Raw genomic sequence first — 23178 nt, forward strand, 5'->3', positions numbered from 1 at the left:
GACAGGCTTGTGTTTTTCCTGAAATATCTCCTGCAGCTGGTGAGCTGTGAAGATCATGTCAGTTGCTCTTCTTGATATCTTAAACCCACACTGAGATTCTGGGAGGAGCTCCTCAGCCAGTGGAAGGAGATTATTTAGGAGGGTTCTCACAATGATCTTTCCTGTGGTGGTCAGGAAGATGTCCCCTCTGTAGTTTCCACAGTCAGACTTGTCTCCTTTCTTGAAAATTGTGATAATCATGGTGTTCCTGAGGTTGTCTGGGATTTCCTCATCATTCCAGATCCTTATGATGAGGGCATGAAGCTGTGATGTAAGCTCCTCTCCTCCCTGTTTGAAGATTTCCATGGGGTTTCCTTCCACTCCAGATACTTTGTTCTTCATCTGCTTGATGGCTTTGTGTGTCAAAGATTGGAGGGATTCCAAGATCATCTCTGACTGGGTGTTGCAGGATGGAGTTGAGAACACTCTCGTCAACAACAGTTTCACATTTTGAAGACCTTCTCAATCTCCTACCAGCCATTGATGGCTCCCCTTTCCTTGATCAGGTATCCTCCATCCTTAGGTCTTAAAGGGGTTGGTCCTTGAGAGCTCAGCCCATAGCTGGCTTTGGTGGCACTGAAGAAACCACATGCATGTCAGCGAGATGTTGAATCTTCTTAGCCTTGTCTTCCCACTGTTTGTTCTTCATATCTTGGATTCTCCTTTGGACCTCTACCTTGGCTTGTTGGAGTTTCAGTTTCTTTTGCTTGGAGTTGGTGTTGTTTTGCCAAGCACAAAAGGCCTTGTGCTTGGAATTGATTAACTCTTGGATCTCCTGGTCATTTTCATCAAACCAGTCTTGAAGTTTCCTGGTAGGGAACCCAAGTGTCTCTTCACAGGCACTGATGATAGTGGCCTTGAGGGCACCCCACATGCTGCTGACAGTCTCCCACTGTTGATTGGAGTTCACCATTTTTTCATTGAGATGCTGGTGGAAGAGGTCTTGCTTGCTTGGGTCCTTGAGTCCTTCAACATTGATCTTCCATTGGTATTGCTTCTGCTGCAGTGGTTGTTTGGGAACCAGTTTGAGTGACATCACCAAACAAATGAACAGGCGATCAGTTCAGCAGTCAACAGCTCCTATCATAGCTTGGGTGATGCGGACATCTTTGTGATCCTGGGCACGGACAATGACATAGTCAATCAGGTGCCAATGCTTAGATCATGGGTGTTGCCATAATGTCTTGCGCCTATTTTTCAGGCAGAACAGGGTGTTGGTGAAGGTGAGCCTGTTTTCCACGCATTTGTTCAAGAGGAGGATGCCACTGGTGTTGACTTTTCCTACTCCTTCCTTGCCAATGGTTTTGTTCCAGAGGTTAGAGTCCCTTCTGACTCTGGCATTGAAATCAACTAAAAAGATAAGTGCATCTCCTTTCAGAGCGTCAGAAAAGACTTGGTCAAGACTGGCATAGAATTGTTCCTGGGTTTCATTGGCAGCACCAGGAGTCAGGCCATACATGCTTGGCTCTTCGCCGTTTTAAGACGGAATCATGAGGCACTCAATTTCAATAGAGAATTCATTGAGTTAGTTTATGAGTTCATTCTTAATGAAAAAACCAACTCTGTGAAGTCAGCATTCTCCTTTCTCTTTACCCTTCCAGAGGAAGGTATAGCTGCCTCCAAGTTCTGTGAACTGTCCATCTCCTACTTGCTGTGTCTTGCTTAGTGCAGCTACATCCATATTGCATTGCCTGAGTTCTTGGGACATGATTGCAGCATGGCTCTCTGGGTATTTACCATTCAGGTTGTCCATGAGGGTTCTGTTGTTCCAGGTCCCCAAAATGATGCTGGTATTGGTATTTTTGACCACAGTAAAGGTGAACCCACTGGATGCAGTTGTCTAGTCAGGAAGAAATACAGAATACTTTATTAGACAGACTATGTTTAGGGCACCTTTTCTAGCCCCCTCCCCATCTGGGGTGAACAGAGGAGATCCTGAAGAGGGCTGCTCAGTCACAGTTACAGCTGCTGAATTGCACTCCTGCCTTGTCTAAGTACTAGATGACCTTGTAACTGCCACCTGCGTGCCAGTTCATGACTAGGAGCTTCCAGAACTCACAATCCTGCTCCTGTTGCCATTAACTGGTCACCAAAGGGCTTGAGGAATGTGCTGGAAAAGCTGTTTTCATGGAAGACACCTGTCCATGACTTTTTATTGAGGTACTGGTGGAAGAAGTCTTGACACATCAGCTTTCACATAACCCTTGACAGAGTAGGACCTTGATCCAATAGCAAGGAAACTAAGACACCTGGGATCTCATTCCACCACAGCCTTTATCCACCTTCACGCTCGCTGAGATTCTTTTATCTTCTGCCTGCTCTGCTGTTCAGGACTTGTAGATCTATGGCTGGGATCTGGGCAGATTTATTTATAGTGGTGACCTGTGCTTGCCATGTCACAGCACCATCAAAAGATGTGTGGCTTTTCAGGAGGGAAACCATTGCCATCTGCTGTCCTCACCACATCCTGGTGGTGCTGCTGCTGCTTGGTCCATGACTGCTTATTAGTCAGAGTTACTCCTGTTTATTTCACAGCTAACCTTCCCTGAAGGTCATCCCATTATTTGCCACCTGTGGACGCAATGGGTAGCGGTACAGCTCTGCCCCACAGAGGTATGTGGCATGTGTATTCAAAGACCAGGAAGTCAAGCATCAGATTATTTTTAAATCTTTGTGGTCGAAATGAACATGCCTTTCAACAACACAAAGTTACAAATATTGAAGTTTATGAATACCTTTAGCAGGTAGTTAAAGTTTGCTTAATTTCTGCTTTCTTCATACACAGATGAAAGGAGAAATGAAGATAAGACAGTAGAAGCAAGTGAAGGTACAACATCTGGGAAGTCCAAAAGAAGATTTCCGGACTTTGGGTGAGATTTTTTGTGTGTGTGCATGTGCTGGTGCAGAAGTAAATGCCTTTAAAATGTGATTATGATGTTTTCCTCTGCATTTCTCTGGTATTTCCCTCTTCATCCCTTCAAATTCATTGAGCTATCATTCTACTATTAATCCTCACTGGTCATTGACTGCTCTGTTAGGTTTAATCATGGTAGAATTACTAAACAAACAAACATATGAGCATACAAATATGTATTTTAGTTTTGGGACAGCATATTCTATACTTTGCATCCATGCATTTATATAAAAGGAGGTATTAGCTGAATGCCATGAGATTGAGTAAAATACAACAAATCTCTTCAAATTACATTGCAGACTCTTTGAGTTTTATATGGTCATTTTGTGAGAAGTTACAAGTAACTTCAATAATTTCAATTAAGATTAGTATTCAAGATGAGTTAATAAACATTAGTATATGCTTCCAGATGCTCCTAAATGTTCTTAGTATTATAGATCTGGATAGTACTTCAAACTCAGTAAAATATTATGTCCAAGTTATATGTATTTGAAGGTTTTTTTAGGAGTAATGATTACTATTGTACTATTAATCTTTGTAACTAGAAGTTGTTGCTCTTAAAAAGCCAGAAAGATGTTTTTTCAAAGACTTGTCTTTCAGGATGGGTGCTATGGGATAAAATAGGAAAATGAAGCTGCTATGTTTGCTAAGTAGCTTATGCCCTTGATTTTCATAGATTTCGTAGACATTAAGGCTGGAAGAGTCCTTATGAGATCATTGGGCCCAGTACCCTGCCCAAGGGGCAGGAAGTCATCTGGGGTCAGATCACCCCTACACTTGGATGCTTATCTTGCTGGGGTGATCTGATCCCAGGACCCAATGATCTCATGAGGTCCCTTTCAGCTCTAGCGTCTGCGAAATCGGTTAAATCCAAGGGCATAAGCTACCTGGCAAACATAGTGGCTTCAGTTTTCCTATTTTATTGTGGCACAGGAGAATGAGGGAGGGATGCTTTGTTTTTTAATAAACATACATATTTAAAATAAATTCAATCTAATCTAGGGCTGTATACACTAAAGTGCCTGAGTCATAAGATTATGGCATGGCAGCATTGCAGGGCTACATTCTGCTTTCTTGGATGCCCTAATTGTATAATTCCCTACTTGACCAGGTAGGGAGTTTCATCTGGAAATTTCTTGGCTTTAGTAGTGCTTCTTTTTGAGATTTGTCATCCCTGTGATTTATTTCACCTCTTATTGGTGATATGTATTCAAAACTTTGGCTCTGCAATAATGAATTTGTCTAGAGATGCACAGATGTCTGTGCTTGCATGTATGCATGCACTTTTACTGTGGAATGTAATTTTTTCCAGGAGCAAGAAACCTAGTGCTCATTTCGTTTGGAATTCTGGTCAATGAGTTTTTTTGGGCTCTTTTTTAATTTGTTTTGTTTGTTGTTGTTTTAACTAGGCTGGAATTTGATCACTGTATTTGTCTTCTGCGTTATTCTTCAGAAGAAGGCAACAGTAGGTCAGGGAGTCACATCTTAGACTCAGTTAGAAGATGTAAAAATGGAGTATAGTGGAAAAACGAAAGTGGAGACCACTGAGCTGGTTTGCTAAGCAATACTGTAGTAGCACCGAAGCCAGGGAGAAGAGTGGCTGAAATTTACTATATGCTCTACACCTCTCTTTGTTGGCACATGAGAGAGAGGATTCAAAGTAGGACCACCTATCCAAAACTGTAGGAGACTGATGTTTGAGACAGATGGACTGGAGAGCATAGCAAAACAAATGTGTGTGGGCATTTTTTTTAAATGCGAGTTACTCTATACATGTGGGGATGTGTACACTGCCAAAGCTATTCTGGGAAGTGCTACTGAAAGTAAAAAATGTCCACTCACACATCCACTTGCATTTGCCAAAAGTTGGGGAAATGTAACGTCTTTGCTTTTAGTGCCCTGCTGAGCATGCGCCATGAGCATGCCTGAGTCTGAGAGCAGCACTGGGTATGTGCCAAACTTTAGTTGTGTTGGATTTTTCAGGATTTGGTGTGTATTGGCAAGTGTCTGGGACACGTTTTCATATGGAAACAGTGTGAATAAATGTTTCTGTGGAAGTTGGCAGGGGGGAAGGAGGTTACCACCACAGAGTTCTAAAATTGTTTTAATTTCTTTAACCAGTTATCTATGCTGGCCCCTCCCCATATTGTAATCTGTTTGCTTGTTAAAGGGTTTGTTTTTTTCATGTGTTTGTATATATCAAGCAGTTAGCTGCTTTAGGTAGGAAGTTAACATATATATTTGTAGCAAATGCAGTCCTATTGAAGTTTTTTTAAGTAACTTTCCTCATTTCTTAAGGAAATGTGAATAACAGCATGCCTTACATAAAAGGAAATATCTGCAAAATTGTGCTTCATTCTATATAGTGTTTTAAAGATCAAGCCTTTTTTAATTGATATATGAATTAAATGTATAACAAATATTTAACGTTTTTTGATATGCATGGTATTTGAATATAGAACTTAACATGGCACTCAAATGTAGAATTTGTTTAAAACTTGCATTTTTCTTCAATTCAGAGGTTTACGGAAATCTGGTGGTAAAGGCAAGAAACAAGAAAAGGAAAATCTAAGGGGTTCTCTGGATAGCAGGTATTTTTAAAAAAATTATATTACACTCTCAAAATTACTAAAAAAAAAAAAAAAACTTTCTTGAAGTAGACATTGCTTTCTGACCGTAGGAAACACACAGATGTCAGTACAACGATAATGAAATATTGCAAAAATGAAGATTTCAATATGTTTTTGTGCTCATGAAACGGCAGTCAGTTTAAACCTATTCACGTGAAGTCTGTATCTTCTTTTCAGTTCATAAATGTAATCTAGGACACCTGTTAGGAGTAGCTTCTTGTAGTTGCTGCATATGTATGGAAGGTGCTAAAACATTTACAATGAGCTTTTAAAGGTCTTTTAATACGTGACACACAAGAGTTCTCATATGCATTTGGGTAAGTGAATATAAATTCTAATTTTTAAAATGTCAGCATGGCCTGAAACATACATAGTAAGTTTCTGTGGCACAGTTACAAATGCATGTATTTATTTCAGAGGGTCCCGGGAGTTGTTGGAGGACTCTGGCAACAATCTGTCTGCATCAGATTCAGATTCACCTGTTCCCACTTGCATGCCTTTCTCTTGGTTTGGCGACAGTCATAAAGAGCCTCAGGTTTCTGGTAGTGGTCTTCACTTCGCACAGAGTGGGCAAGACAGTGTATTTGAACAGGGTCAAGAGAAAAACAAAAGCAAGGTAGGTTAATTATCTCTTTACATGTTCAGGATCCAAGGTCTAAATACTTAGAATCTTGATCATTAATACATGGAGTAAGCTATAGACTCTAGCAGGATGCTAAGTAGTTGTGACTCAAAATTTGAACAATATAAAACAAGAAAGTCGAGCAGTATTCTTTTTGAAATCTAAAATCTTATAGTTGCAAAGGAATTTAATGGGTTTTATAGAGGAGCAGTATCTTGTCTGGTATTTCCTTAGTGAATTTAGCAGAAATTCAGTTCCATAAAGAGTATATATTTTTGCTGGTTACATAGTTCAGGCTGGTGGAAAAAAAAAACGGAATCAAAACAAAATGGTGCTTTTGTTGACTTTAACATGAGGGGAGAGGAAGTAGAGTGGATACCAAAAAAGTATGTGTCAAAAGGGAAAATAAAATCATAAATTGATTGAACTTCCAAATATGGAAAAAAGAACTTGATAACATGTAAACTTTTCAAACTGCAAGTCTCTGCTAACGATCCAGGGAGTTATAAAAAGCTTTGTAATCGAGAGTATAAAATTAGGCTTCATAATTCAAGTTAATACGTTCAAGCTTCCTTCTTACGGTCTAAATTATTTGAATGTTGTTAGAATTAGGGGAAACAGATTTTTAGAATTAGGGGAAACTTAAATTCGTTCTCTTTAAGTGATTGTTTTTCTTCATTTAGAGGTTTTTACTTTAAAGTCTAAAGTGAAAGCAATATCTTTTAAAATAACATTGGCTATATAAATATGTTTAGAAGCAGATGTACAGTTAAGACTAACCTTTAAATTACACTAAACTTGCCTGTTTGTAAACAATGTTCAGTTTTAATTCCCATACTTATCTTTTTGTGTTCAGGCCATATAAAGTAGGCTTTCACATTCTCCTATACAGTATTTCATCTAGGGATATATAGTGCATATAGAACATAATGTAGTCCCATAATAGAGTCTGGGTTTGTCACGGATACTCCAGAGTTGGCTGATAACATGGTATTGTTTTTCTTTGTTTCCAGCTGCTAACTTCACTAAAATATAGTTAAAATGCATTAAAAATTGTCCATGAGTTTGCAAATAGAATAGTGTTGGAAAGTTGTGGTAGCCATGATGATCCAAAAAATGTATGAGAACAAAGGATTTTAGTGATATCTTTTTACTGGACTAATTGTATATTTGGGAGAGCATTTTGGACGAGTTTTCAAATATCAAGTGCCTTTCCTTAGGTCCCTGATTATGGGTTGAGGGGTCAGGGGAGCAAGGGGCTCAGTATGTAGGAAAGCTCCTATGTCTTATCCCAGCTCACTGACTGACTGTTTTTTCCATCACGTTATACCGTTTCACCCCGGTCGATTAGCACTTTCAGCTTTCAGTTAATTTTTGTTGACCCAACATGCCAGTCATGGGTTTGTGTGCTCTTCTTTTGAGCAGAAAAGAGCCAGCCATTTTCTTTAGCCTTGAAACCAGCAGCATCACCAAACATGTGATAATAGGCTCTGGCTATTTGTCTGCCGATTTGCATTTCAGAGTGGTGGGAGGCTAATTTTGAATCTCTAAAAGCCACCAGTATGCTGATTGCAGCTCAGTTCATGCTCTGTGGGATTCCAGATCCTGTGACAGTCCCAGGTCAGGTGTATAGCATTGCAGTAGTTTCTGGGCTGCTTCTTTAGCTTTGTGACAATATTGCAACTATTGATTCATGCAGTTAATCAGATTGTCTTCTTTAGCTTGTAGTTAAATGTAAATATTGCCCTAGAGCAGTAGTGGGCAACAGTTAGCCACCCAAGCCCTGCTGCAGGCTGCATCTAGACATTCTCTGGCCATAAACAGATGCTGCAAAGGGAAGAGCTAGAAAAAGGCAAATGCTAGGACTCTAGAGATGCCTTCCCTGCTGCAGCAGATGAAATACACTGAATGAAGTAGGCAATAGGACCCTGGGGATGCTTCCTCTACCATAGGCTAGAGCATGCTGTGCCTGGAGTATGCTAGAAATTGCTGGAGATTTGCTCTACCACTGGCTGGAGCATGCTGGAGACTCCCTGAATTGCCACAGGCTGGATTCAGCCTACAGGCCATAGATTGTTGAACCCTGCACTAGATCAGTGGTTTTCAACTGGGGTGCATCAGGAGCCTTTCGGGGATGCTGCAGCACTGGCACCACTGCCATAGCCAGGTGAAACTAACCTGTGCGCCACCATGTGTACAGCCAGATCAGCAAGGGTGCAGCAAGCTCCTGCCTGCATTAGAAATGTCCAGTAAGCCTGAGGAAGCCAAAAACAGGTGCTCCTGATGCAGCCCTTCCTGATCCAGGCTTGCCCACTCCTTGTGGGAACAGAAAGAGGCACATGGAAAAATTCCACCTGACATCAGCTGTTTCTCCAGGTTGCTGGGCCACTGCGGCTGCCAGGTGGGGCTGCCTTTGCTGCCTCTTCCCAGGAGAAGCCAGCATTCCCATCTGCTTTGGGCTTATCAGAGAAACCTAATGCAGGCAGGAGTGGGCATTCCTGCTGCAGACCTCAGTCTGGCTCCACACAGGGTGCATGGAACAGTCCTACCTGGCTATAGAGGTGACAGCACCCTAGTTGAGTACCACTGAGGTAAGCTGAGGCAGTGTGCTACCAAATTCAGAGCAGTTACGGAGGGGTGCCCTGACTCCGTAAACACTGTACTAAAGTAATAAGGTTTTTGACAAAGAAATCAAAGTATGGACAAATGACTCAGGGTTATTTTTACTAATATCTCTTGATTTACAGTCCTTTGTTACAAGTCAAACTAGGCATATACCAGTCACATACTTCATTTTTCTAGATAATGATGATCTTGTATAGTTTTTTCGTAAGTACTTTCTTAAGCTGTTTCTTAAGCTTCTGTCCGAGCACAAGCATTTCCAAGATAACTTCTCAGCAAAATTGTGCTGCTATGAAAAATATTGTGGTGCCACATATTTATGGATTAATATTTTATTAGCTTTTACATTCCATGAGGATTAATCTGGAAGGTTATTTAACCACCCCAGACCTCTTGTAGAGCTCTTTCTGACCATTTATGCTGAATTAACTTCCCTAAACTTTAGTCATTTTTATTCTCTGGAGAGAATTTTGCCCCATTTCTGTTGAATGTTTGAATACATCTGCCTTAATTATTTGTAGGTAGTAAAGCATAAAAAAAACCATTTGTCTCCATGATTAAAGCAGAAATGTTTACTGCTAGTATGTATTTGTGCTGAATCCAGCACAAAGTGACCTTCATTCTGTTGGGTCTTGTGAAAGTTCCTGTACTGGAATATATAATTAATAACATTTTAGTAATTTTGTATTACACATATCATAATTTGAGACGGCTTAACAAACTGAATTCAAAATATGTGCTTTTTCAGTTTGGGAACTAGACATGATTAGGCTGTTGTGTGTTACATAAGGCTTTCGCTCAAGACAAGTTGCTGATTTTTTTTGAGCAAAGGCAGTTTACCTCACAGGCCTTTTTTAAGAATTCATGAATTAATTACAAAGCATCTTCCACAATAGTTTATGCTACTCCACTAATTCTTAAGAGAACAATAAGCATGGCTGCACCTGAACAGAAAGTTGTGTTTTATACTCAAATTTAAAAAAACAGCTACAACTGGTAGAGAGACTGACATTACTGGATGTGTTTTCATTCTAATGCATCCCACCATTCTCTTTACTAGTGTGACTAATGTGTGGCTTTTCCTTGGCTGTCTTTTTTTAATCCTGCTAGTGAATCATTCCGATCACAAGAAGCATGAGGAAGGTGCAGTTGATTTGCTGGCTTGAAGAAAAAAAATCCCAAATTTTAAGTTTGTCCAGGTTCTAAGTGTTTTGTCAATTGCCTCAGTTAAAAAGGAGTGGCTGAAAGGATACATGGACTAAGAGCATCCAGGTTACATTTAATGCATCTGGAAGGGTTTCATGAAGTCTAAAATACGTTGAAAAACTAGAGATCTGAGATGACAGTAAGATTAACACCATCCTGGGAATACAGACAGATTTTAAAAGTAACCCCCAAAGGAGACAGCAGGGAAACCCAAGTGAGATGAAAAGTATGTTACCAAAAATGGCATTAAAGTTGAAAGTACGTATCAGTTTTAATTAATTATTGCCAAACAGGCATTATGCTTCCAGGATATTTAGAGTTAAGGTAAAACTTAAGAAAAAAAGTTAAAAATCCAAACATGGTGAGGTATAAAAACACAGGATACCCAAGCAAACTTGATTCAATCCTGTGACGCCACAAGGGAAAGAACCAAGTTTTTAAAAATCAGTTTATTCTGGAACCTTATGTTAAGGTGCATAAATCATAACTACATGGCTATTGTATAGCATTCTTATAAGGTAGTTAGTTGATGAGAAGCTTTGACAATAAATATTTGGAGTTTTAATTCAATAAATAACGTGATGGTGATCAGTGGCAGAAGTCAGAAAAGGGAGGGACTTGGTCAAGCAAGTTTCCTCCTGGAGCAGAGGGAACAGCAGGGGAAATCCCCCCAAGGCCAGGGGGCATTGCCCTGCTTTTCCCCTCCCCTCCTAGACTCATCCAGGAGCAGAGGAGAGCAGCAAAGCCTTCAACTGGGCAGTCCCTGCCTCTCCCTTTCTGGACCAGACCAGGAGGGGACCATAACAAGCGTTTGTTCTTGTGAAAGAAACTCTCACAAGGGAGCTCTTCTGGGTTGAGACCTGGAAGATCTCCTGGAACAAGCAAGTTTTCCCTGGGAGAAATTTGAATTAAAGCTTGTATGCTTGTGGCTTCTACTAGTAGGCATGGAATGATTGTATGTGTCCTGAGGTCCAAGTTGTTTGTCTGAGGTCACACATTTAGTGCCTGTGGCTAAATTTGAAATTAGCATCTTAGCTACTTTTGAAGACACACAAATGAAAGTACTTTCCTGATAAACTGCAGTAACACTATGTATATGTTATGTCTTGTTGCTGCTAAATATTTAGTAAATATTTTACATTGCTTATGTTATTACCTTACAATTTAGAGTAAAGGAATATTGAGTAGTCATTCATTGCTACTAGAAACTAGTAATAATCATTCACTGGAAGTACTTATGTCTACTTAAACTTACTTCTTTGGAGGCAATTAGAAAAATGTGTGCAGAGTAAATGCATTGTGAGTGCTCTTGGGAAATTATTTACCTTACATTCTATAATATAAGTTGTTCAGTTCAGCACAGCGCTTTCTACAGTGTATACCTATCTTGCCTGAGGTTTGGGGGGAAAGGGGTGTCAGCTTCCTCGCTATCTCTCCTTCTTGCTGATAGTATAGATTTATATACACTGCTCATGGAAATACAGGCACCTCATTAGTTAAATGAGGAAACTGTGTAATAGTACAAAGCAATGCGCACACCAGTTTAAGACGAGAATAACTACCAAAATAGAAATTTCCCCCCACTATTTGAGTTACTTTAGTGCTATGGGGACATTAATGACCACAGTGGTCAGGACTTTGTTTTTATGTACATGAGTGGGAGGGGTGGAGGCATACTATAAGCAGAGTTGCACATTCTTAAGTTGTGATTTCAGGTTAGTACAATTCAGAAAGAATAATTTTCCTAACTAAATCTGTACCCCTTCCTGCTGGGTCTCACTGTTCCTTTGAAATATCCTTTCCAAATACCGACTTGGCTTATTTTTCACTTAAGTGTTAATGTATGGCTATCTGCATAAAGGTAGTATTACTACAGCTGTGACTTCAGTGCTATTGTCATATCTGAGCATTTTCAAGTTCAGTAAAAACAAGTTAGATTTTTGACACAGTGAGCATATTTTTATAATTTTTTTACAAAGTATCAAGGGTGCTAAAATGTCTCCTTGTGTTCTGCTATCCAAGGGGGTAAGTTAATAAAACATTATTTATTATTTCCACTTGTTTGCAGAGTAGAATTGTCATAGATGATTCATACCATAGCAGGCCCAGTTGTGATCTATCAGGGTTAGTGACAGAACCAAATCTGTCAGGGCGTTCACACACTTTAATCTTCTCTTCAGATGAGGTGAGTTTCAAAGTGTGTATATGTGTCTTGTTGGTGTTACCATTCATACCACAGTATGTCTAATAGAACATGCTTTGTTTAATATTAAATTGATCAATGACTCCAGTATCTTGCTGTTCTTTTATAATGAGATTTAACATTGAAATAGTCAACTAAGGACTGATATCGTAAAGAGGTATTTTAGTCTTTGCTTCATGATCTACAGTTTTATATGTTAAAAATTGGGATGAGTGCTATGCAATAAAATTACAGTTAGGAGTTTCAAAAATTAAGGACGTGCTACAAAAGAAAGACACAAATAAATTGAAAAGATAGTGGACTTTGCAGCATTTTTCAGTTCTTCTCACACCAGTGCACATTTAAAAATGTACTTTTCATATTAGATAAGTAGTTACTGGTGTAGTGATATTTAATCCTTAAAATAAAACATTTCCTGGTATATGTACCTGCGAGAGAGTCAAAGTTCTTTCTACTCGCAAAACTCTAACCTTCTTTGCCTAGGTAAAAGAACAGAAGGAACAGTTACAAAAACTATACCTCATCTTTCAATAAGATGGCTCAACTGATGATGATTACATTTGAAGGAAAGTTAACAGGTCACTGGTCTCTGATATTAAATATTTAACAAATATTTAAACCACATGTTGGTAATTTGCTTAAATTATATTAACTATTTTTTATATATATATATATATATATATAATAATAATAAAGTAAGTCTTCTAACACGTAATTTTCTTTCATCAGCACAAAATAGCTTCAGTACCAGCATAACTTATTGAATTTGTATGGGTGTCTTGAAGTCATATTTCTAACTGAAAGACTGTCAGACAGTTCCTACCATTGTAAAACACTAATATTTTTTGAAGCTAGTAAATGAAGTTTGTGCTGCTAAAAATTTTATTGAATATAGAATTTTTTAAAATCTTTACGAAGCCCAATATTTCTTGAATAAACTTGATCCCTGATTTTCAGATGGATCTTTCAGCAAACTTCCAGTTCTAGGTTACTGTCAAAAGAGGTCTGTGTACACGCTGTTTGTGCGCAAATGTAATTAAGCAGAATTTGTGACCTAAATTGTACTAGCAAATTGAGTTTTGTGGTTGTTCCTATTTTGCATCTCAGCAAAAAAGTTACCTTTAAACTGCACAGTTTCTTTGCAGTTACCTGAAATGTCCTTGTGCAGCAGTCAGCAACATTTTCTAGTGTGAGGGGAGGGGGCCAGAATGATCCTATTAGGATCCATCAAGTTGGGTGGGCATTACCACCCAGCTGCTGCTACCAGTTCTCCCCGCCACGTACTTGTAGTCTGGCACAGCACAAGCTCCTGTATTGCAGAACCCATGCCACTCAACTACAGCGTGGTATGGGCAGAACTCCCGACTGAGTTCTTAGTGAGTTTTTATATGAATTTACTTTAAAACATGTCAGCATTGTGCTGCTTTTCATGTTCCTACTCACTTATGTTGCTATTTGTATAATTGAAGAATCAGTTCCATAAATTACCTATCTTGGTCATTCCTAAAGAGCATTGTAGATATTTAGACCCCGACTCATTAGCTCCATCACAAGTAGAATTAAGGGAAGGACGGAGAAAATATCTATGCATGTCTCCTGCTCCTCTAAAAAATCTGGAGCAGTTTAAAAGCCAAGGATGAAATACTTTCTAAAGAAAGAAAAACGCACATAACTCCCCTGCAGCTTGGGAAAGGGGAGAAAAAGGGAAATATTCTCTCATAAATACAGAGATCTGAATAGGGTGTATTGCTGAGTTCTTGAGTGACACTAATTATAGGGAAGCCAGCTCTGAGTGTTGAGCTAGTGAATGAGCTAGTACGCTGCACAACATGTTTAGGCACTTTCATATTTCCCCAGTTTAGGCACTTTCTAATCTGCTGCTGCAATGAATGGGGCCTCTGCTATCAGCTGATAGATGCATCTAGCCTCATCTTCTGTCTTTGGAAATTTTAGGTTTTCTATCCTTAATCACTTTCCAGAGTCTTAAGAGACAGTTCTCCCAGATCTTCACAAACTTCTCTTGGTTCTGATGTCTGAATCAGCATTTGTCTTTTTCTGCTGGTAGAAATGTTTTTTGTACATCACCCACTGGAAGAGAGCTAGTCACAGGAGGAGCCAGCACACAGCTGCTCCTACCTGTGAAAAGGAGATTTCAGTTAAGGTCCTTAAGCTATAAAAATGAATGTACAGTACCAGTGGGGGGGTTTTATTGAAAAAAATGGCCAATGCCTGACACTGCATATTACAGCGCTAGACGTACCTCAGTTGATTGTGCCCACTAAGCTTAAGTAAAAGAGGGATGACACTTGGAGAGTAGTCAGCTGAGAATTGCGGTGTTCATGGGCCCTCTTCTGTGACACTGCACTTGTATGGGAATGCCTTTAACTGAGCAGAATCCAAGGAAGTATTGTGGTATCTGTCAAACACTTGCATGGCAATAGCAATTCAAAATGGCACGGTAGTTAGAATTCTTTTAAAGTGTTATTACTCATTCTGGTACTATGCTAAGCGAATTTAGGAGAATGGGGATTCTTAAAGAGGACATTCTGTCTACTTTCTCTTAGTGACATGCATCACCTGTAGTGTAAATCTTCTATTAAATTACAAAAAGTCTGTATTCTGTCAGTCTCCTGCCTTACTTTTATTGATAATCAGCTTTAATCCTCTCCAACCATGTTTTGCTTTCCTTATGTGACAAGCAAAGCCTGAAAGTTAAAAGCATGCTAGGATAGCACCCCTCCTTTTTCTTTTCAAGGTTGCCTCTTGAGACTTTTATAGTAAGGACTCAGTTGTTGACACTACTTTCCAGATTACGTAGCTAATTAACAGGCCCAAAGAAAGCAAGCTTAGAATTGAAATGTAGTCTGGCAATTGTAGTTAAAAATATATTCTTAATTGTAAGGAAAGTAACTACCCCATCAGTGCCAAGGGCCTAAGAATTTTGGAGAACCAAAAAAATTAAGTTTCAAGTATGAGATAATTTTGTAAGTTATTGTATATAATAAAGCTGATAAGTTTTTACATACCGCAGTATGCCAGGTTAATAATATTTAAGGTGAAAAATCAGTTACAATGTATGAGACAGACTAGCCCTCTGGCAACGAAGAGAAAATGGGTCCTGAAAAGCAGATGGGTCTGCCCAGCTGAGAATCCTTAGGACCAAATTCTTACAGTAACCTCCCATCTACTACCCCCAGTATGTGGAGTTTGGGATGGTGAGAATTATGCCGTGGGCCTGACTTGTGGACTCGTTAGTCTGGAGGATGTCTACCATCGGGTGTAAGTTAAAGCAGCTTGGAGACTACCAGTGATCCACCCTAAGAGTTAGGCAGCTCAAAACCATCTGCTCTCTCTTGTTGCAGTAAATGAGTCTGAGTCTCTTTATTAATGAGACCTGTACCTTTTAAAGTATTGATGTCTTGTAATGGCAAAAGTATAATTGTTTTAAAGGCAGTCTAAAATTAATATGTTTGCTTTAACTCCCATTTTTAGACGATATTAAATGCATTTTGATATTTAGCTTTGGAAGCATATCTTTTTCTTGCTGATATTAGAGAGAGATAATAGCAGAATTATCTACCCTACTTGGTACAGGGCAGAAAAATTTAATTCAGACTTGTGTGTTTCACTCTCTGCTAGCAGCTGCTAGTATGATATAAAGAATAAAACTGTCAGCCTCTGAGAAGCTGAAAAACCATTCTGTTTTGCCTCAGGGGACTCAAGGTGCCTATAGACATACAGAGAAGACTTGATTGAGTCTGCTGGAGCATCCTACTTAGTGTGCTGCAGCAGCTTCCACATTTCATGCATTCAGCATCCTTCAAAATAGCGGCAGGGGCCCTTTAACCAAAACTTGCTGAATGACCTTTAGTTAAAGCACTCCACCACCATTTTGAAGCATGGGACACTGAATGTACGAGATGCTGCAGGAACTTTAATTATAGAGTGCCCCTCCCCACCCTCAGAGCATGTGTAAAGACACCCTTCATTGCTCTTCCCTCAGATGTGGTTTGCCTCTCTACGTACTCATGCAAGACTGAATATGGAAAATGGACTTTAAGTAGATGGGACACGCACTACAATATGGCTTTTGGGTCAACCATGTTGGTTATGCGTAACAGTCATTTATTGGCATGTCTTAAATACAGTTCACTGATCAAAAATATAAATTTGTCAGGTTAACCTATTTTCATAATACTGTAATCAGAGTTTTAATCCCCCGAACCTCAGCTAAAGTTATAATAAAGTTTTGTTTTGATTTCTTAATACCACAGATTTCTGAAAGTTTAGTCTGCTCTATCCCTATTTTGAGTTTCAACATCAGGTCAAGAAATCCCAATTTCAAGTTCCCAGAGATACCATTTTTAAAAACGTTTAAAACAGCTTCCTGGTTCCTCTGTAGACTGAGAATTTTTTTTGTATTTAGTGAAGTAGTAGACTGGGGGTTGGCAATGTTTTTGGGCAAAGTGCCAAAAACACATGCAACCCCAACTTGTAAATTGTTGATGTGCCAGGTGTGGATGGCAGTGGAGCCATGAGAGGCCCTATCCTTGTGGCAGTGCTGTCTGCCCTGAGGCATGCATGTGCCTTCTGCCAGCAGTGAGCTGTGCCAGGGCTCCACAGACCCAAGCACAGCTGCTTGCAGCTGCCTGCTACAGCCAGCCCAGGCACCAGGCAGGCCCCTGCCACCCACTATGGAGCCCAGCTACTCACAGCCCTCATGGCTTCCCCATCATCTGCCCTGAGGCACACATGCCAAGCAAAATGCCTTTGTGTGCTATGCTCTGGCACATGTGTCTGGGGTTACCTACCCCTGTACCAGACTGCTTCAGCAGTAATAGCAGGTTTTCCTCTTGTGATGCTAAGCAGAAATTGAAGAAAAATTCCTGATGTAAAGCCAAGAATTGAGTAGGCTGTTTGAGCAATTGAGGTGTATTTTCACTGGAATAACGCATGGCCTGGTATTACTCAGATAGTCTCTGCTACCTAGCAAATTAAAAATAAAAATCTGGTGTGGCAGGACAAGGTAAGAGAATAAATATGACTTTTGGGAAATACACTACCACTTAGTAATAACAGTTATTAGTTACAGTGGAGAATATATTTGTAACTTTTTGGACATGTCTATACATGCCCCTGACTGCACAGTCCCAGCGGCACGCATTTGTTTTTAGACACTAAATCTCTGTAGAGTCGGCATCACAGTTTGTGCCTGCCGATGCTACGCTGCTGTAGCATCTCATGTAGATGCGCCCATTATTAGAATTGAATAATTTAAAAGTCCTTGTTTGGTTACAAGCGAGAGCAGGTTGGTCAGTCTCATTGTCTTAGATGTTTGTGCACTCTCCCAAATTACCATGTAATATGGCCAGATTGCCACATGATTCTGTTTAGGCACAGTATAGAAAGAGCAGAATTATCATTCTGTCTCAGGATTGTGCTCCCTTAAATGAGCAAGTTGCTCAGTGCTTGGCAACAAATTGCCTGGATTTAAGCCAGTGTTTTGATGTTTCATGACAATTCAGTTTCTCAGAGGCAAAACTAAAATGTCTTACAAATGTTTGTCTTGCCTGTGTTCGTGGTGAATTTTGTCGTCTGAGTTGTTGTGATAACTTTATATTTCTTACAATGTCTTGGATTTAAAGAGGACTGACTACAAAGTCTGCTGCCCATCAGAATGCAAGTGAAAATGTTAAAGTTTTATAGAAAGAAATACAGAAAGTATTTAGAAAGATTTTATAAGAACTATTTAATGTTAAAACTTGTGGCGAAAGACAGTTTCAAAGAAATGTTAATTTTAAAGCTGAGAATTCTTCATATAAAATATTCTTCATATAAATTATTCCTTTTGGATTTTTGTTTGATAAAAGTGCACTGAAAAATATGCACTTTATTACCTCAGAAAGTTGATAACTTAACTTTATACAGTCAAGGAGGGAAAAAGTTTATCATCTTAAATTATTCACTGTAACTTTCTTGATTGGTTAGGCACTTGATGATGAATTTGCAACAACAGGGAAACAAAATCAGTGGCAGAGTAGACCCATTTCTGAGTGGACAACCCAACAAGTATGTCATTGGTTGATGGGAATGAACATGGAGCAATATATTTCAGAGTTCACAGCAATGAATATAGATGGGCAGCAGCTGATGCAGCTAGACAGTGATAAGTTGAAGGTAAGTGCTTTTTTAAATTTAAAAATGTCTGTTACTTGACTGCTAGTTCAGAGATGCATTTTTTTTTAAATAGAGAAACTTAGCCTTTCCTTATTTGAGCACTGGCAACATTTTAAGGGGCATAGCAGTTATTTCTGTGTTCTTGGTTTAGCTTCAGAATGTGTAGAATCAAACATCATTTAATGAATGGCATTAAACTAAAGGATATTGAAATTAAAAGGATTAGTTATGACAGAATAAAAGAGCAAAATAAAACATTTCTTCAATGGCAGTGCAGTAAAACTCAAAGAAAGCAACTGGTGCCCAAAAAGGCAATTCCCTTACTATACTGTCTGTAACAGGATGCAGGTGACTCAAGTACCTAACACAGCAGGCTTTAGTTAGTTCTAGAAATCTGACTTCCACCCAGATCTCTACCTCTTTTTTGGAAATTCAGTTCCTTATTCCTAAAACCTTTTCTACTTTCAGATGTGGCCACTATTTTGAGAAGTGTATTTCTAAGAATCTGCCTTTTTACAGAACCCTCTCAATGCCTAGCTTTTAAACCTCTGCAAATCATCCAGGTGCTATTTTGAGAAGGCTATTCTGCCTCCAAAAACTGTAACTTTGTATCTCTTGCTACTAGTTTTCACCTTGTACACTTTTCATTCAGGCCATCAGACTGTTTTTTCTAGGTTAGCAAGATGTTACACTAAATTAGGATATTGGATAAAGTGCAGCCAGAATTATGGCTGCGTATACATGTTCCAGGGGAATGGGGAGGCGCATTTTAATTAGAACAGTTCCCGGAAAGCCGCTCTAACCAAAACACTGCATCACGCATATGAAGCCCTCACATTTGCTGATGCTGCAGTAACTCTGGAGTGTTCTAATTAAAACAGGAAGCAGATTGGATTAATCAGTTCTGCTACAAGGCATTCTAATTAGAACACCAAGGAGCATGTGTACAGGCAGCCCCAGGGCTCCTACACATTCAGGGAGACTGCTCCAATGGCACTGTAGTTACAGCACATCTGAGCAGACTCAATCAAGTCTCCTGGAGTGTGGTAATTATCACACTCCCACAGATTCCAACATCACGTGTATCAGCGTCCCCATGCTGAAGAATAGCGGCAGGGTGCTGTAAGCTAAAGCTGGTTCAATGACCTTTAGTACAAAGTGCCCCACTACTACTTTTCAGCTCAGGGACGCTGATACACATGACACTCTGGGCACTTTTAATTAGCATAGGTCTCAGAGCTACACTAATTAAAGTACCTCTCCCACCCCCCTACCTTCCCCCACTGCCTGCAGGAGCATGTCTATAAAATGCCCCTAGTGACTAATAGATGGATTGGAATGTCTGGTAATAAAGAAAAATAAATGTTTAATTTCTCTTTAAAATGCACCTGTTTTTTTAAATAGATTTATAACACTAAATTTTCTTTAATGTGGTATGAGGATGCTTCTTTGAATGGTAGAGAATGAAGCTCGTTAGTAACTCATCAGCTATATCTATTTATCTGATATGAGGAAATGGTAATGTTGGTGGTTGAAGCAGTTGTTTATATGGTATTCTATTAGGAGTTCAACAGCTATAAAACAGTAGCTCTGTTTGTGAATTGAAATCAGATATTGCCATCTGCTGATCAAAAATTGAACTGCATTTTTAATGACTACTAATTTGTTATGTTATTAAAAGAAAATAGAAACTAACAAATTAGTGCTTTTAAGTTAAAATTATGGAAGACATTTTAGTCTCGCTGTATCTTTTTAATAGTGTATTATTGTTCTTACTACTTAAAAAAAGGATTGTATTGAATCCAGTTTGGCTCTCCATTTAGATACAAACCAAAAACACATAACAATGTTTTTATGAATTTATTTTAAATTCCCATGACAGATTTTTAAACAATGGACTGGAATGGGCTAAAGCATCAGAATCCAAAACAGAATTACCAACAATGTAAAAATTTAGCTAGTGCTGAGAAATGCAAAAAGTAAACAGGCAAGATGAGAATTTTAAATGACAGATTCTAATTCTTTCTTGATGATTGCCTGTATCATGGTGCTGCTGCTTCAATCAGTATAGTGTCTTCCTGGGCAAGCAGGATTTTAATTTCGTGCTTTAAAAAAAGACAAAAGATAGTTTGTTGGGAAGCTGGCAGGAAGCTTTCAGCCAGCCCTTTATCATACAGAACCAAGAGGACACAGATATTTTTTTCCTTGATGTTCTTAAACAACCCTTTCAACTTTAGATGGGATGACTTAAGGATATTTGCATGGTGTTTTGAGGGGCTTTTCCCCCCATCAGTTTAAATAGTATTATTACATTTTCAGCTGATTTGAACCTCCGTCAATAGTATGGGACTTAGGATTTCACTAAGTTATTTCTTTCCTTTTATTTTCATTGATAGATATTTTTTTCTAAAACACTAAATACTGCAAATGATTGATCTGAGCTCAGCCATGTTGCTGGTGAAGGAGGTGGGGAATTAATACTCATGTTACTGTGGTTAGTATATACCAAATACTGCAGGATCATTGGAGTCAACAGAAAATTTTAAACAGGCTTTCAACTTTGTCATATCTTAGAATCTCTACTACTCTATTAAGTAATACTTAAATATTTATAGCAAAGTAAGAGCAGTTTGCCCTCCAGTTTACTATTAAAACACAAATGCTATGTTCACAGATTTACATCCTTTGCTCCCCTGTAAAGAACTGGACAATTTCTTGAAGTTTTTTCAGTATTTTCCTAAACAGATTAGTGTTTTAGATGTTGGTTTTATGTTGGAAAACAATAATGATATCCATTTTCTCCTAAAGGCTTTGGGAGTTTCCAGTCAAAATGACCGATCCATGATAAAGAAAAAAATTAAGGATATTAAAAAAACGCAAGAAAAACTGGAAAAACAGAAGGAAAAAGTTCAAAAGCGAGAGAGAGAAGTTCGCAAGAGTGGCAGGGTGGTAGCCACTGTAGAATCAAGCTGCTAAAATGATTTAGTTTTATTTTAGCAGACTGTTGAAGTAGTACAGCAAATTTGTATATAATTGTACAATTGAGGGGAAAGAGTAAAAGTGCAACAGTTTAACATGATAGGTTTTTATTTACCTTTTTAATTTCTTTAGTCCCTCCCCATTACATGTTCCATTAAAACAAAGTAATAATTTCAATATTTTTTATATCTAGTTGTTTCTGCCTGTACTAATAGACAGTAACTTAACTTCCTGCCTTAAGTACTGTTTGTGCGTCTGTCCAATCTGTAAAAACACCATACACTCTGAAATATTCATTGGAATTCAGAAAAGAATTGGGATACGACATGTAAAGAAATATGCTATAATATGTTACTACTCTGGCATTTGACTTAAAGTATAAATAGCATGTTGAATCTGACAGAGGGACAACAGAAAAATCCTGCCACCAAATTCAGTCTACAACAGTCTGCTGTTTCTGTTGCCACTAAAGTTGTATAGTGAAAAATTAAGTTTAAGAAAACAGTAGTGTCAAATTAATTTAAACAGAGCATGTATTTCAAAGTATTCTCTTTAAAAATCTTTATTTTCCCAGTCATAGTCCTTTTTTTTTTTTAATTCAAAATCTACTGTGGTAATGCAATGAATTTTTTTTTTTTTAACTTCACGTGTTGCAACTTACTGAGAAGTATTCAGAAATAAGGAGTTTTCACAAACTATTTGTGTTAAGCATAACACTAAGTCCTCTCTGCAAGCTACATGATAGGGTGGTGGAACAAGGTTTAAACAGATAAATAAAAAGATCAATTTTTTATGTATTTTTCCTAAGTAATACATAGTTTTATAGTTTTATGCTATGAATAAGATCAGTTTGCAATGTGTGTATTTCTCTTTTCTACTCAGTATAAGATTTGGGGACCAAATTTATATATTTGCTAATTTTAAACAATACTGTTTCCAGACTTCAAATTCTCAGATGAGCTTTGTAGGAAAAACTATCAATGAAGCACTGGGTTTTGGTATCGTATTTAATTGTTCGATTGTAGACTATAGAACGTTTGGTTGGTTTTTTTTAAAGGAGGATTTGATTCCTGAAATAGTTTAGAACATGATTGGATGTGTTTTTGTGTAATGGCATATGTTCTAGAAATATTACATAAGCAATTCCCTAATTAGATTTTGTTTCACAAAAATAATGGAGTAAAAGTGCTAATTCCATCGTGGAATAGAAGTTATAAATCTAGAATTACTGAAATTAAAAAATTAGAATTCCAGTTACATGGACCAAGTTCTCCTTTAAATATATGATTAATGTTTTTTCATTTTTAATCAAATGAATGACTACCATCTGACATTCAGTGTTTTTGTAATATGTATGGAAAATTACCTCTTCTCCATTCTGAGAAAGGACCATATGGAAATCTACCTGCACACCACTCGCTTCCAAAATAAAGTTTTAAAAAATTGGTCTTATATGTTTCTACTAAATGGCTTTTCTGTGTTTTTAGTTCTGTGTTTTAACTAAGACAATTGTTTTTTCTTTGCCAAGGTTTAACTCCTCTAGAGTAGTTAATTATAGGTAGATGCACTCATGTCCAGCGTTTCAGTGATCAAAGGTGGAACAGCTGTACTGTTGAGAAAGGGAAAGCTTGGTCAGAGTTTGAGTGGGGAGAGGCTATTTGTCCCATAGCTACACCCCTTATGGCTGTTTTTGGTAGGTGCACAGAATGAAGTGGTTTGGAAGAGAATTGACTGATGTGTCGTGTTTGGGAGCTGAAAGTTTCACAGAGCCTGATATGTGTTCATC

The 23178-nt window shown here is 38.4% G+C and overlaps 1 protein-coding gene across 3 annotated transcripts in view; it reads left to right on the forward strand.

Moving 5' to 3' along the window:
* Positions 1–22844, forward strand: part of LOC149867463 (neurabin-1-like) — an 83119-nt gene extending 60275 nt beyond the window's left edge. For 2 of the 3 annotated variants that reach the window (XM_090045464.1, XM_090045463.1), the window contains exons 14-19: positions 2825–2909; positions 5473–5544; positions 6001–6199; positions 12102–12218; positions 18225–18413; positions 21222–22844. In XM_090045464.1, coding sequence (XP_089901590.1) covers positions 2825–2909; positions 5473–5544; positions 6001–6199; positions 12102–12218; positions 18225–18413; positions 21222–21389 — 830 coding nt within the window. In that variant the 3' untranslated portion in view covers positions 21390–22844. The remainder of the gene's footprint in view (positions 1–2824; positions 2910–5472; positions 5545–6000; positions 6200–12101; positions 12219–18224; positions 18414–21221) is intronic. The other variant, XM_090045465.1, reaches the window with a different exon arrangement.
* The last annotated feature ends 334 nt before the right edge of the window (positions 22845–23178 follow it).

This window comes from Crocodylus siamensis, chromosome 4, assembly GCF_052110815.1.
Source record: "Crocodylus siamensis isolate JL-2025a chromosome 4, ASM5211081v1, whole genome shotgun sequence".
In the NCBI taxonomy this organism is placed as follows: Eukaryota; Metazoa; Chordata; order Crocodylia; family Crocodylidae; genus Crocodylus; species Crocodylus siamensis.